General features: G+C 37.1%; 1 protein-coding gene across 1 annotated transcript in view; it reads right to left on the bottom strand.

The window, feature by feature from the left end:
• LOC140143747 (adipocyte plasma membrane-associated protein-like) overlaps positions 1–14,553 on the bottom strand; it is a 28,431-nt gene that overhangs the window by 9,012 nt on the left and 4,866 nt on the right. The window contains exons 6-9 of the mRNA XM_072165561.1: positions 6,642–6,755; positions 5,450–5,627; positions 3,690–3,824; positions 2,943–3,138 (exon numbers count right to left, since the gene is read on the bottom strand). Coding sequence (XP_072021662.1) covers positions 2,943–3,138; positions 3,690–3,824; positions 5,450–5,627; positions 6,642–6,755 — 623 coding nt within the window. The remainder of the gene's footprint in view (positions 1–2,942; positions 3,139–3,689; positions 3,825–5,449; positions 5,628–6,641; positions 6,756–14,553) is intronic.

Genomic DNA, 14,553 nt, shown 5'->3' on the forward strand with positions numbered 1-14,553 from the left:
ATAAAATTCCATAAAATCAAATTTGACGTTACCCACGTATCAACTGTTACCCACGAGTCCAGCAAATATAATTGCCATAACTTAAATTAACATCGAATGACTTTGGACACTGAATTTAGTTTGACAAGCGCTTAAAATTGTAAATCGCAAAAATATCGTTCACCGCTTTAAAAAAGAATCTCTGACGGTTTAAACTTTTGTTACCCACGAATCCCGAATAGATGCTAACCTTGAAAAATAAGGAGATTGTTTATTTTAAGTTTAAATCAGCACATGTTCAAGCCATGGGTATGCTATAATTTTGACAGTACTTACAGTTTATACACCTAAGAAACATAAACCCCAAACGGTACTATAGTACTTATAGCTTTACCCATTAATTCAAGCGTTACCCACGAATCCAAGGATTTACTCGTAAATTATATGTTTCTTATGCATCGTAACATTTTGAAAACATGCGAAATAGGTTCCAAAACAGTCCTGTATAATAGCGTCCTCTTGAAGGTATACTGAAGCTGTATCATGAAGTTTTGATTGATTATCGTAAATTACCATTTTTTGGGTAAATGCAATTGGTTAGAGAAACGGAAATCATTGAAACACAATGGAGGAATAACCGCATGGTGGTTTCCAACCTTCTGTAATATTTTCTATTTTGCCGCTTACCAATACATACCTTCAAATATGGGTTACCCACGAACCTGTTGGTTACCCACGACTCCCTACTTTAATTATAGTTAACAATGTATTAATAGTGTTTTAGTTCATAGGAACTGTCAAACACGAGTTAATAGAATATTGCTGCATGAAAATATGGAATGATTTTACTAAAATAATAATATAAAACTGTTTGCTCTGTCTATTTGAATGTAGTCTGTATTTTGATTAAAATTCATTTTAGTGTCATTGCAGCCTGAATTATTGACATACGGAAAAGTATTTTTTATTTTTATTTAAAAAAATTAATAGGAATTGCCATTTTCCAGACGCTGTTACCCACGAATCCATCCGAGATCCTCATCCTGCGACGAGATACAAAATCTAACTTTATATTTGTATGAAGCATTTATTCTAATCTTTCGAAATAATACAGTAATGTTAAATGACAGCCACTTTGGAAAAAGTTCAAGAATTGACACAATCTTAACTGTACACCTGGTTCTTTCTTAAAATTTGTAATAACCAAAATATTTCTTTGTAGATATATGTAATAAAATTCTATTTTACGTTCAAAGTCTTCACCGATTTCTAGTGTATATGAGTCAAACATAAAATATTGAAAGATATTAAAGAAAGTGACATTTTATGGCGTACAACAGGTGAAAAATGCTTGAATTCGTGGGTAACATGCATATGCGCATTTAACACTTTATTTGGTCTAGCAAGAAAAGTTATTTTTCAATACGATGGCACTTCCACCTGATGATTCACTAGACATGATCGTCTCATTTGATAAGTCTAGAATTGAAAAGGAAAACATTTTCAAAATGGCCCCCAGAGAGAATTTTGGCCCGCTTTGGCTGGAATTGACCATATACACAAGTATACATGAGCCCCATATGTCATATATTATGGGCCCCAGGGCCCCAAATGTTAAAATAAGGGGCAACAGATTGACAGAGCTAGCATTAAAACTACAAGGGCCCCAAGGCCCATATGTGGTACACTTATGGGCCCTACCCCGTAGATTTATCCTTTGCACATTTTGGCCCCAGAGGTCAAAGGTCACGGGCCCCAGGGGCCCAAATGTAAAAATACAAAGCATGCTGTTTCTCATTAAATGAAGCAGCCTCGGGGCCCTGAGTTGGTACACTGATAGATCCAGGGGTACTCTATATAAACAAGTATACATGAGCCCCACATGTCATATATTATGGGCCCCAGGGCCCCAAATGTTAAAATAAGGGGCAACAGATTGACAAGGCTAGCTATAAAACTACAAGGCCACTAGAGTTCATATGTGGCACATATATGGGCCCTAAGTTGTAAATTGCCTTTTGCCCATTTTGGCCCCAAATGTTTAGGCTAGGGGCCCCAGAGGCCCAAATGTTAAAGCAAAGGGCCGGTCGTTTCTCAGCAAATAAAGGAGCTACAGGGTTTAGATTTAGTACACTAATAGGTCTTCAGCATTATATTGTTATATGTATATATGAACCCCATGTGTCACATAATATGGGCCCCAGGGCCCCAAACGCTAAAACATAGGGCCGGCCGTTACTCAGTAAATAAAGCAGCTACAATGCCCAGCTTGAGTCTACTGATAGCACTTGAGAATCATACTTTAACCTATGTGCGTGAGCCCCATAAGTCATATATATTGGGCCCTAGGGTCCCAAATGTTAAAACAAAGGGCCAGCCGTTTCTCATCATATAAAGTAGCTTTATGGCTCAAAGTTTGTACACAGAATGCACCTGAGAATTACATCGTTATATGTACATATGAGCCCCATATGTACATATAGGTACAACATAGGGCCGGCCGTTACTCAGTAAATAAAGTAGCTACAGTGGCCAGCTTGAGTCTACTGATAGCACTAGAGAATTATACTTCAACATAATTATGTACATGAGCCTCATAAGTCAAATATTATGGGCCCCAGGGCCCCAAATGTTAAAACTAAGGGCGGGCCGTTTCTCATCAAAGAAAGCAGCTTCCGGGCTCAGAATATGTACAGAGATAGCACCTGAGAATTATATTGTTACTAACACCCACACACCCATCTACCCCACACACGTAGGACTAAACAGACAAATCGTATTATACCAGCGTGAAGCGTTAAGGCTGTTCCAGTTAAATTACATACCCATTGGCTGTTCCATTTAATTTACATACTCCCTCTGAAATGGCCCCGAAAAAGGCTGTTCCCAATAATTAACAAACAAACAAAATCAGCTTATACTTAAGCTATTTATATGAAAACGCATTACCAGAAAACACATACCTTTGTAATTAGATTCCTTAACCAGGGTTTGTCTGATAAGAAATCAAAGAATGGATATGACCCCATTCGTCCTCCAACATAGGCTAATCCAACCCAATATCCTCCTGTACTGCTAGGTGTTATGTTATCTGGAATACCGGGCAAATTATCTGCAAATATTTCTAAGTTACCAGACTTGGGTCCATCAATGTAATATCTGACAAGTAAAGCGATATCAAAGCTATTAGTTTTGACATTGAATCCTATACTGGAAATGATTGGTTGGTAACTCACTTCGCTAAAGTTTGTTTGGCTTATATATGTCAAAAATTATACGGCTTTTGTTACTGCACGCGTCAATAAAGTCCCAACACATGCTCACGTAAATTCACATATGTGTGCCCCAGTCACGCATTACGTACTGCATAACTAGCGTATGCACCTCGCCCAACTGCATGCACGCCACTCTATATCAATACATGGTGTTATGAGTCATTTTTTCCACCTTATACATGTATGAGCTGAACAAACTTTACATTCAGTAAAATAGTGAGAAGTTCTGCAAAGCCCCCACAGTTAAGATTTCAATCAAAAACTGTGATGAACCAGAACCTGTGCCTGGGCTTCTTGGTCAGTCTGGATACTAGCATGAACATTTCTCACAGCTTTCCTAATCACTAAATGTCAGAATAAATTTGATCTAAAGTTACTTTTAATTGTCTACCTTTTAAAGTTTTATTTCCTTTTGAGGTGACTATTAATACTTACTTCAGAATTCTGAACCTAGATGACTCTACGATCAATAAGAAATCTTCTTGTGGTGACATTGTTATACCATTTGGAAAGAATAGCTTTGGTAATGCAACATTGCTTCGGGAACTCTTAGGATTGTACCAAATTAACCTGCAAATACAAATAGGTTCATGCAATAAAATGTGAATATTAGGTAGCAGTAGGGCCTGTGAACTGTTTGACAAAGATCTACAGTTCACACTGTAGTTTCATATTACACGCTCTAATTTACTTACAAAAAGGTTACTTCACATAATGTAATAGGCCACGCGTTTTGAACTCGCCACCCAAAAATGGTGGTTTTGTTACGCTTTTCCAAATCGAGACTCGTTCAAATTGTTATATCTCTGCTTAAACAAAAGGTATTGTAGTGTGGTTGGTGTCATGTTGTAGCTAAATGAGTGACCTAACAGACCTCCAAAGGAGAATTGTTTATCAGCTAAGATAGTGGAGTTGTAATTTTTTTAGTTCAGAATGGCCGAGGTGGTTGTTGTGGCGGTGGCGGTTGTGGGGGTGGCGGTATGTACAAAGTCTATGAGAAATATAGATTTTGTGTGTGCACGTTGAATCAACTGATCATATCTTTGCATCCATATGGGCTACAGGCATGGTTAAGAGCTCTTGTGAAAGGTTATTAATTATGCTAATTGTTTTTAATCATTTTGAACTCTTTATGATTGGTTTAGTCTATAAAATACAAACTTTTACGCACAAAACTACCCGTTTTCATATTAAACACTGTAGTATTAGCAATGCGGATGTCTTCAAAATCTAAAAGTTGCTGTAAATATTTAATAACTTATCCTATCATAGTCAAAGTATACATTTTCTGAGAGGAAATTTGATGAGGAATCTAAATATGGACTTACGTTTTCTGTATGGGTTAGGGGTAAAATGTTTCAGTTCAAAATATGTTGAATTGTAAAAAAATTTGAACATATTTTGGGACACCCTGTATTCTGAGATTACCAAACAGCTGTGATTTTTTTTTCTTCCCCAGTCAGTAGGATCCCCTAACCTCTAACCAAATCAATGTTGTTTACTTTCAGTTTATAACTGCAAGTTAGTAATAAGCAATGCATTAAGTGACCCATTTTTTATTTGGAATTTTTTTATTCCACCCTGTATAACTTCAAGGTCATCCTGTACAATGAGTTGAAATGTGTATATTTGAATTGCTTATGCCTTCAGCTTTTCAAAAATGTATACTTTTGCTAGTTTAGGGTTAAATAGTTGTGTAGATATTCTAATTTGAAACTTGATTGGTGTAAAAATTCATAATATTTGTGATGTAACGCTAAGGGTGGCGAGTTCAAAACACACGGCCAATAAGAAACAAGCTGGCCTAATATGCTTCACCGGATTGCGATATAAATGACTGATGCAAGAAAAACAAATTTAAGGTAGGTTGCAGGGGCGCATGAACTAGCTGTGTTTACACTCAAATATTGAGACAAATAAAGATGACACATAAAGAATGGTATGAATTCTATAAAGGAGATCCCAATGCTTGATATGATATATGGTGTCATATCAGCCCCATGTGTGCATGACGGGAGGCAGAAAATAACAAAAACTTTTGTTTTGACACATTATTGGCCTTAACTCAAGAACCACAAGATCTATGGGAATATAAATGTGATCATTGGCATCCTTGACATATATTCTATAGTATTAATGTATTAATATTAATGTAAATTTAGATCAGAGGTCATTTTGATAGGGACACAACTCACCTTCCACAATTATCGGCTTCAAACAAGGCGAGTGGAAACTGTCTTCGCTGCCATTTTCTACTAGAGTCTGTCATAAAGAAATCACCATCTTGCCTGCTGAATTTTGCCAAGTCATTTGCAAATGCTACTGCCTTGGCGTCATATGTTCGTTTGTTGTGTGCCAAGCTCTCATGTTTGCCTGTAAAGAGGGTCAGAGGTAGAATGTCATAGGTAAGTAACCGACTGGGAGCTAGTAACATTGCCTTTGTATCCCACAAGACTAATGCAAACTAACTTTTTTAGGTTCTTTAGATGGTCCCAAAAGCCCATAAGGGTCAATCAAAGGTCAACGTACTTGCTCAAATTTGATTAAAAACATACCATACCAAAGTATTCCTGTTCTTTCAAGGTTTCAGAAAAAGTATAGTTTGACCTATCCCTGACTTACCGTCTTGAGTTATAAGCAAAAAGGTCAAAGCAGGGGAGTGGTCAGTAAAACTTTTCAAGAAAGGGCAAGCCTTGGCTTGTCTATGTATTTGTTATTTGATTTTACATCTGTATTATTTTTTGATTTGTGTTGAGACATTAAGGTTAAGGGAAGATCACATCATTATAATAATGACCTCACGATCATCTCCCCAATATAATTGTTTTGCAGTTTAAGATTTTGTATTTTTGAGTAAAGATCGATTGATTGATAAATACACAAAATGCATTTAATCAACTTACAAATATTTACATTGAATATTTAAGTTGTGATTGAAAACCCTGATTCTGCTGCTGAATTTGACTCAAAACTGTTTTCTTCATATATTCTTTGACCAAAATAGAGCAGTCTCAAAACATGGGCTCTTAGGAGTTGACCCTCAATCAGTGTATACTATTGTGTATCTCGTCTCAAGTTGAGAGTAACACCATGTTGCATATTTACAGTGGCAGATTCGAATCAGTGTTTTTATGCGGTTGCATAGCCAGCATATGGACATATCGCCTGCCCTTACATGCGACTGTATAGCCTCCTTGGAATTACGTTAGCGTGCACAATTTGAATCTGCCACTGCATAATCCAACATGGTGTTATTCTCAACTTGAGATGAGACAGACTCAATCATAGGTTGGCAGGGAGGCTCAAGGGTGCCTCTTGGCTTTAGCCCTAAAGGAGAAGGCAGTATTTTGAGATGTATCTTGCATTCTGATGTGAGATAGCACATACCTGTTCCATCTTCTACTTCAAATAGACCTAGGTATGCATCCAGTACATAGATGTGACCATTGTCTATATGAATGCCCAGTGGTCGACCACAAGTTGGCTCATATTCTGGTTTGCCTGAAACAGAGCAAAGTAAGAATGATAAAATTAACATAATATATTTAACATGAATATTTTTTGTTTAATTGTCTTGTACTGCAAAAGAGAATACATTTTGTCTACATATTATTTGTAATTTTGTTAGGAATTCAATATTTCAGTCATACAACACTATGTGTTCCATAGACAGCTTTATATACCTCATATATAGAATTCTGTCATCTAATTGGTTAAAAGTGGTGGCACTGTTATAACTATGCCCTTTGAGAGAATTTCATCAAAATGAACTATTGACTACTCATGGAAATAAACAATTGACCAGTCACTTGCGTCCCGATCGCACTGCACATTCGCAACATCCACGTACATCCATTTAATAATAATAATAATAATAAACAAAGATTTAATATAGCGCCCTATGCAGAAAAGCCTCAGGGCGCTTTACAGATAAAACAATGCAAAACCTTAAAAACTACCAAAAATAACTTAAACTTACACATGATACAACATGATAATATATACAAAATACAATAATATTACTATAACATGAGAATAGGCAAATTGTTTTTAAAATCAATACAAGTAGCAAGTAATATAAAATGTACAAATTAAAATACAAAATATGATATCATACAAAACACATTTGGTGATGTGACCGCACATGAAAAAGCATGATAACCCAGGAGAGGAGAGGTTACCAGCACTTGCACTCTCAGCGAAGATCAACAGCATCTTGCTCCCATTGAATGGTAAGTTGGGCTGGGTGTTATTAAATGCACAATATAACATTATACATGAACAATAATACAAAGTATGGAAGTAAGCGAAATGTGACCGGCACATGAGGCGAGAAATAACCCAGGAGAGGAGAGGTTACTAGCACGTGCACTCTCAGCAAGATAAAGGCAACAGCATCTTGCTCCCATTGAATGGTAAGTTGGGCTGGGTGTTAATTGCACATTATAAAGTAACAAATAAACAATAATATAAAGCATGGGGTTTAAGCGAATGTGACCGGCACATAAGGCGAGAAATAACCCAGGAGAGGAGAGGTTACTAGCACGTCCACTCTTCAGCAAGATCAAGGCAACAGCATTTTGCTCCCAAAGATGGTAAGTGGGCTGGGTTTAAATAATTGCACAAAGCGAATAGATACACAAAAATACAGCATTACTGATCCTGATGAAAATACATGGTAAAAAGATGCGCCTTGAGCTTGGACTTGAAAACGTCGACAGATGAAGATTGACGGATTGCTTTTGGAATCTGGTTCCATAAATTAGCAGCAGCGAATGAGAAGGACCTAGCACCATACGATTTTGTAGATGGATTCGTTGTTACCAAACGACATTCAGAAGCAGATCTTAGCGTTCTGGTGGGTACGTGGTGGTGTACAAGGTCAGTAATAAACTCAGGGGCCAATCCGTGAAGGGCTTTGTAGCAGAGAAGCAATATCTTGAACGCTATCCGCTGTTGAATTGGTAGCCAGTGCAACTTTTCAAGCACAGGTGTGATATGCTCACGACGAGGTAATCGAACAACAAGACGCTTGCGTCCGTATTCTGCACTCGCTGAATTTTCGCGATTTCCGCTCTGGTAATCCAAAGAGCAGTGAGTTGCAGCAATCTAGCCTAGATGTAACAAACGCGTGGATTAGCTTGACTGTTGAATCCTGATCAAGATAATGGCGGATTTTACCGATCTTTCTTATGCCATGAAGAGCGGATTTACACAAGTTGTCGACGTGCTGGCTCATAATCAGCGATGAATCAAAAGTGACACCAAGATTGCGAGCTTTGTTGGAGGGATAGACGACAGAATCTCCAATCCGTACAGAAGGTACCCAAGTAGTGTTGACAAACCTCGAAGAGAAGTATAACAACTCTGTTTTGCTGTCATTCAGCACCAGCGCATTGCCTCTACACCATGATCTAATATCGGCAATACAATTTTCGATCTTCCGCACAGCACTTTCGCGATCTTTGGGCGAGAATGTAACATACAGCTGGGTGTCATCAGCGTAAATAACTGTGGAAATACCATGTGCAGTGATGATATCTTGCAGGGGTGCACTGAATAATATAAATGCGATGGGTCCTGCAACCGAGCCCTGGGGACTCCACATTTAAGATCAACAGGGTCAGAAAGCACATCATTAATCGCGACTGACTGTGTTCTACATCTAAGATACTACGAAAACCACTGGAGTGCTTTTCCTTGGATTCCATAGCGAACAGAGAGGCGATCGAGCAGTTGACTATGATCAATCAAATCAAAAGCCGCTGCTGAAGTCGAGTAAAATCAGTAAAGCTTCTTTCCGTTGGTCGAGCGATGTCAAAATATCATTTTGAACCTTTAAAAGTGCAGACTCAGTACTATGGCACGGTCTGTATGCGGACTGCATAGGTGCATGGAGATGATTCTGGCTAAGATAGGTCTGCAGTTGATTCACAGCGATTCGTTCGATGATCTCGCCAAGAAAGGCCAAATTAGATATAGGACGATAATTAGACAAGACATCAGCATCCAATGATGGTTTCTTTAGGAGTGGAATGATGCGAGCATGTTTAAGATGTGATGGAAACATACCAGATGACAATGAGAGGTTAACAATTTTGTTATCACAGGAAGTAAGTCATCCAAACAGGTCTTGAACAGGTTGACAGGCAGCGGATCAAGTGCACATGATGTCACAGACGCCGACTTGATGGATTTAAGAACTTCCTCCTCAGAAACTTCACAAAATTCGCTGAAAGTATTGATACATGTTTCAGAAGTCGATACAGATGCAGGTGGTGTGATGTTGGTTTTCAGACCATCACGAAGCATCGTTATTTTCTCGTCGAAAAATGTTGCAAAAGAATCAGCTAAATCTTTGGGACTATCATTATGAGGAAGAACTTTTGCAGACGTTTGAGATGACAACTTGTCTACAATGCGAAAGAGATCACGATCATTTGATCCTGCTATTTGGTGGCTGTGATATTCGGTCTTGCTCTTATCTAGAAGCGACTTGTATTCCTCACATTGGTGTTTATAAGATTCCTTATCCACTGTGAGTCCAGAACGCAACCACCTTCGCTCGCTCTGGCGACGTTCTTGTTTAGCTCTTCGGAGGGAATCATTATACCAAGGAGCATGTGGGCGGAGCACAATATTCTTCTCTAGTACAGGCGCATGTTTATCAAGTGTCTTTTTCAGAGCCTCGTTATAACCATTGGTTAAGGAATCTAAGTCACCAGTTGTTGCCAACGGCTTCAACGCAGACTGAATGTCATCGGAAAAACCCTCGAGATCAATGGACCGAATCATGCGAGTTTTAATGCGCTTTATTGACGGTCCAGACCGCAGATATTGATCAAACATTTAACTGCGAAATGATCAGATGGTAAACCAGTCTGTACCGAGGTACGGCTAACAAGATCATCATCTTTTCTTGATATCAGCAAATCAAGTGTATGACCGCTAATATGGGTAGGTTCATGAACATGGTGTTGTAAATTATGACGATCCAGAATATTGCGCAACATTGAACTGTCGTGGTCGCCATCATCATCTACATGAACATTGAAATCACCAGCTAGTAATAGATGATTGGCGCCAAGTGTCAAAGTTTCCAAAAGAGAAGCGAACTCTTCAAAGAACATAGGCGAGGTGAGTTTCTTTTTGCTGTCTTTTTGAGGGCGATATATGGTTACAAGTTCAAATGATGTAGGCCCTGAAGAAACAGAAATGATCATATGTTCCATGGACTTGAACTCGAAGCTGTCCTTCATGCGTATACGGAGGCCATCGCGAACGAGCGAACGGCGACACCACCTCCTGTACGTTGTTGACGATGAATATGATGAATCTGATAGTTAGGTAATGTATTTTTGATTTTTGCCATCGCGTGGTTGTCTCTATCATCTCCTGTTAGCCACGCTTCAGTAACAGCAAGAATATCCAACTGATTATTGATCACATAGTCGCAAAGGGCAGTTGACTTCCCTTTTATTAACGGATCTGGCGTTCCAAGTGGCGAAACGAATGCCCGGGCATTATGGGTTGAATTTATGTTGCTCGAGGAACGTAGATAAGATTACTCTTATTGATGGCAGGTTTGACAATTGACGCATTGCATTTTGGGATTCTGATTGAGTTCACTGTTGATATCAGTTTCCTCTTATGTCGTCCCGCTCGACATCCTCTTGGAGGATCGTATAATCAGAAAGTTTTACTGATGTTGCATTCGTGAAGTACTTGTTTATCACACCTTTCCATTTAGCTTGAAAGGGAGCTGATTTAAAGAGGAAAGGTCTCATGGCAGCACAATAAAAATACAAGTACAATTAATGGTATATAAATAGTACAAGACTGAATACAGGATCAGAATTCTGCATGGATGCACCGTTGCTAATGTCAACAGAGTCAAATATGATACAGTACGGCGAAGCGAAGTTCAACAAAATGTGATATAATGACGAAATATCTTCAAAGTCGAAGTTCACAACTAATGTCATATAGTACTTACAAATCAATTGAAGATAACAATGAAAGCTATAAAGTGGTGCAAACGAGTTAAAATCACAAAAATTTTGGAGAAGTTCTTTTCCCGGTGTTGTCACTTAACATTCAAAGGCGTAACACATGATCGTTCCCTAAGTCAAAAATACCCCCTATTTTGCGCGGTTTCAAGAACATTTTCGCATTTTTACCCCTATTTTACATGAAAACGCGTACAAATTAGCCTTAAGAAATACCCCTATTTTTTGCATTTCAAGTACACTTTTACAAAAGTATCCCTTTTTTAACATTTCAAGAACACACACAAAAACACTTGTTCTGATTCATTGTTTTACTCCGTTGTCCTTTTAATATATAAATGAGGAAAATAACAGAAAAACATATACAAATACATCCAATAGGATGCATCATGTGTTTTTTATGATACAGTTAATCAACAATGTAATCTTTCCTCCCGTTTTTTTTTTTTTTTTGCAAAATAAAGCTTGAATGTGACCAATACATAAACTGACTGACAAAAATTACGAACTCTGGCATTTGCCACGAATTCCCTCACTCAAACCACCATATCAGCACCATCTTTAGATATTTTCAAGAAAAACCTCTAGCTTGCCGGTCACCAAATAGTGAGCGAATTGCGGTTTTCGCCCTGCTGACTATAACTTCAAAAGGTTCAGAAGGAACAATTCCTTTAATATGATCAGGTGCCATTTTGAAGAGTTTGTGGCTCGGTTTGTGGGTACCCAGTTTGTCAAGGCTCCGGAGGCCGGGTGCGTCATTAATAAAGCCAATGAAAAAGTCTCATGGAATCAGCGGCCAAACTGGGTAAGTCCCCAGTGACATAATCGGTGTAAACAAACCATGAAACAAATAAAACCGAGTCGAGCGTGTTGCTGAATATTTAGGCCGGGATATTAGGAAGGCAAAAAAAGTTTCACAAAAGTGAAATCTGGGAGTAAATTGAGCGAGAAATGGTAAGATTTCTTGGGATTTCAACATTATGATGATGATGATTCACAGAAATATGTACCCTATTTTTTAATTTCGAGTACACCGTCGTCAAAAACAACCCTATTTTGTAAATATCGCGAACATAAAATGTTCGCGAACATAGTTTAAAAATAACCCCTTTTTTCGCGAAATTGGGAACGATCATGCGTACACATGGTCAATGTTAAGTGACAACACCGGGGTTCTTTTATGCTGCAGTTCGAGATCAGCGCCCTCATAGAGCAACCTTTGGTATGTAAAACAAATATTGACTGCTTTATATTTGGGACATGGTTAAAATTATAGTCTCGTGGTGATCTCAAAACCATGCTGACCTTGGGCCTATAATTTTAACCATGCCCCTCATAGCAGTAGCAGTCAGTATTTGGTCATGTTTTTTGAGGTGGGACCCAATTGTGTCACATCTTGCAATTTGTCAAAAATCAACTCCTTTTTTGTATTTCTGATTATATTTCAAAAAGTTTTCACCCAAATTATGTAAAAGTATACATTTTTAGAAAGCACATATTGTCAGGATTGCAAATCTGTAAAGTTTGAGTGGATATACAGGGTGTGCCAAAAAATATACAGGGTGATTCCACTGAAAAATACCTAAAAAGTTACATTTCTTTACCACTCCAATATTTCTACATAGTATATTAAATTGGAAAATGAACTTGATATTTGGAATGTACACAATTTGTCCTTTCAATAAATATATAGTTTGTATTATATTTGTTAAGCCCACTGTGTTATACAGGGTGTGAAAAAAGTTGTATTTAAATTGTTAAAATTTAATGAAAAATTTCCCTAAGGGTCATTTCTTGTAAGCAAATGCACTTTAAATTTGCAAATAGTTTAAAGAGTTGCTTTAATATCACATTTAAATATCCAATTCCCATATAGGGTGTTCCAAAAATCAATATACAGTGAATAATTTGTAACAATAGTCCATGTGTACATGCACAATTAGCCTACATCAATAAACTATTGAACAATAACCAGAGATCAATACATTGTATGTCATCAGATTAAATCCTTTGTAATAATCTCCTTTGAGAAGATTTATTTCATTATAGATATTTCAAAGATAAAACAATTTAAAAGATCTATTTATGACAGATGAAAATTATTTTCATTCCGTTTTTCATGAATTACAAAATTTACAGCCCATTGTATTGCATTCTGCACACATTCCACTGCATTTAAAATTAAAAGCTCATTAAATCTTGATTACTAAGTTTATTAAATAAGATTAACTAGGCAATAGTTAGGCCAAGTAAAAAAAGAAACAAGTTTCTCGTCCGGACTTTTTCAAAAAAGGAGGAGGCAGGGCTTTACTATTTACTATTTTTCAATTTTTTGCTATTTTTTCCAAGATGGCCGCCATGCTAAATATGGCTGTTCAATGTATAATTAATCACCGATATTGTGCTGTTTGAGTATACTGATGCAATGTATGACAAAACAAATGATTTGTATCATTTTTAGTCCACTTGCTAAGCATGTTTCAAAATTCAGAAACAGTGAAAATGTACATTTGCTCAGCTTGACAATAGGCATATTCGATATACCCAATTTCCTGGTTTATATCGGTTTGAAATCAATACCGAAACCGATACCGAACATTTAAAATTTTTTTGAATGTTTTCCTACCCTTACACAAACTCTAACCCACCCCCAAATGTACATCCACCCAAGCCCAACTAACCTTTAACCTAATCCAAAACCCTTGCCCTTACCCCCAAAGGGAATTAGAGGAGAAATTGATTTCACCTGAAAATCGGACCTATATTTAATGTTTTAAAATGCATGAATGTGTTAACGTTTTACCTCTATTTTGCTTCAATTCATCGAAATTGTTATTTTTATCGCTAACAAAATAAAAGAGAAACCTTTCACATAATTTTGAAAATTTAAATTTTTTTCTAAAATTCTAAAAATACCAACAACAAAAATTCGAGTGCAAAAGCTTTTTTCTTCTGGGTAAGAATTGTTTTCTTACATGCAACAGCTTTTTTATTGCATGTTAGAAATTTGATAAATAGGTCATCATATACAAAATGCATGCATCAAATTTCTAACCTGCAAGAAAAAAGCTGTTGAATGTAAGAAAAAAATTCTTACCCAGAAGAAAAAAGCTTTTGCACTTGAATGTATTTTTTGGGTATTTTTAGAATTTTAGAATTTTTTGTTTAAATTTCCAAAATTAGGTGAAAGGTTTCTCCTTCCTATAATTAGCCATAAAAATTGCCATTTTGATGAGATGAGGCTAAATAAAGTAATTGAAACTTTATTAATATATTCATGCATTTACTAT

Source organism: Amphiura filiformis, unplaced genomic scaffold, assembly GCF_039555335.1.
Source record: "Amphiura filiformis unplaced genomic scaffold, Afil_fr2py scaffold_26, whole genome shotgun sequence".
In the NCBI taxonomy this organism is placed as follows: Eukaryota; Metazoa; Echinodermata; class Ophiuroidea; order Amphilepidida; family Amphiuridae; genus Amphiura; species Amphiura filiformis.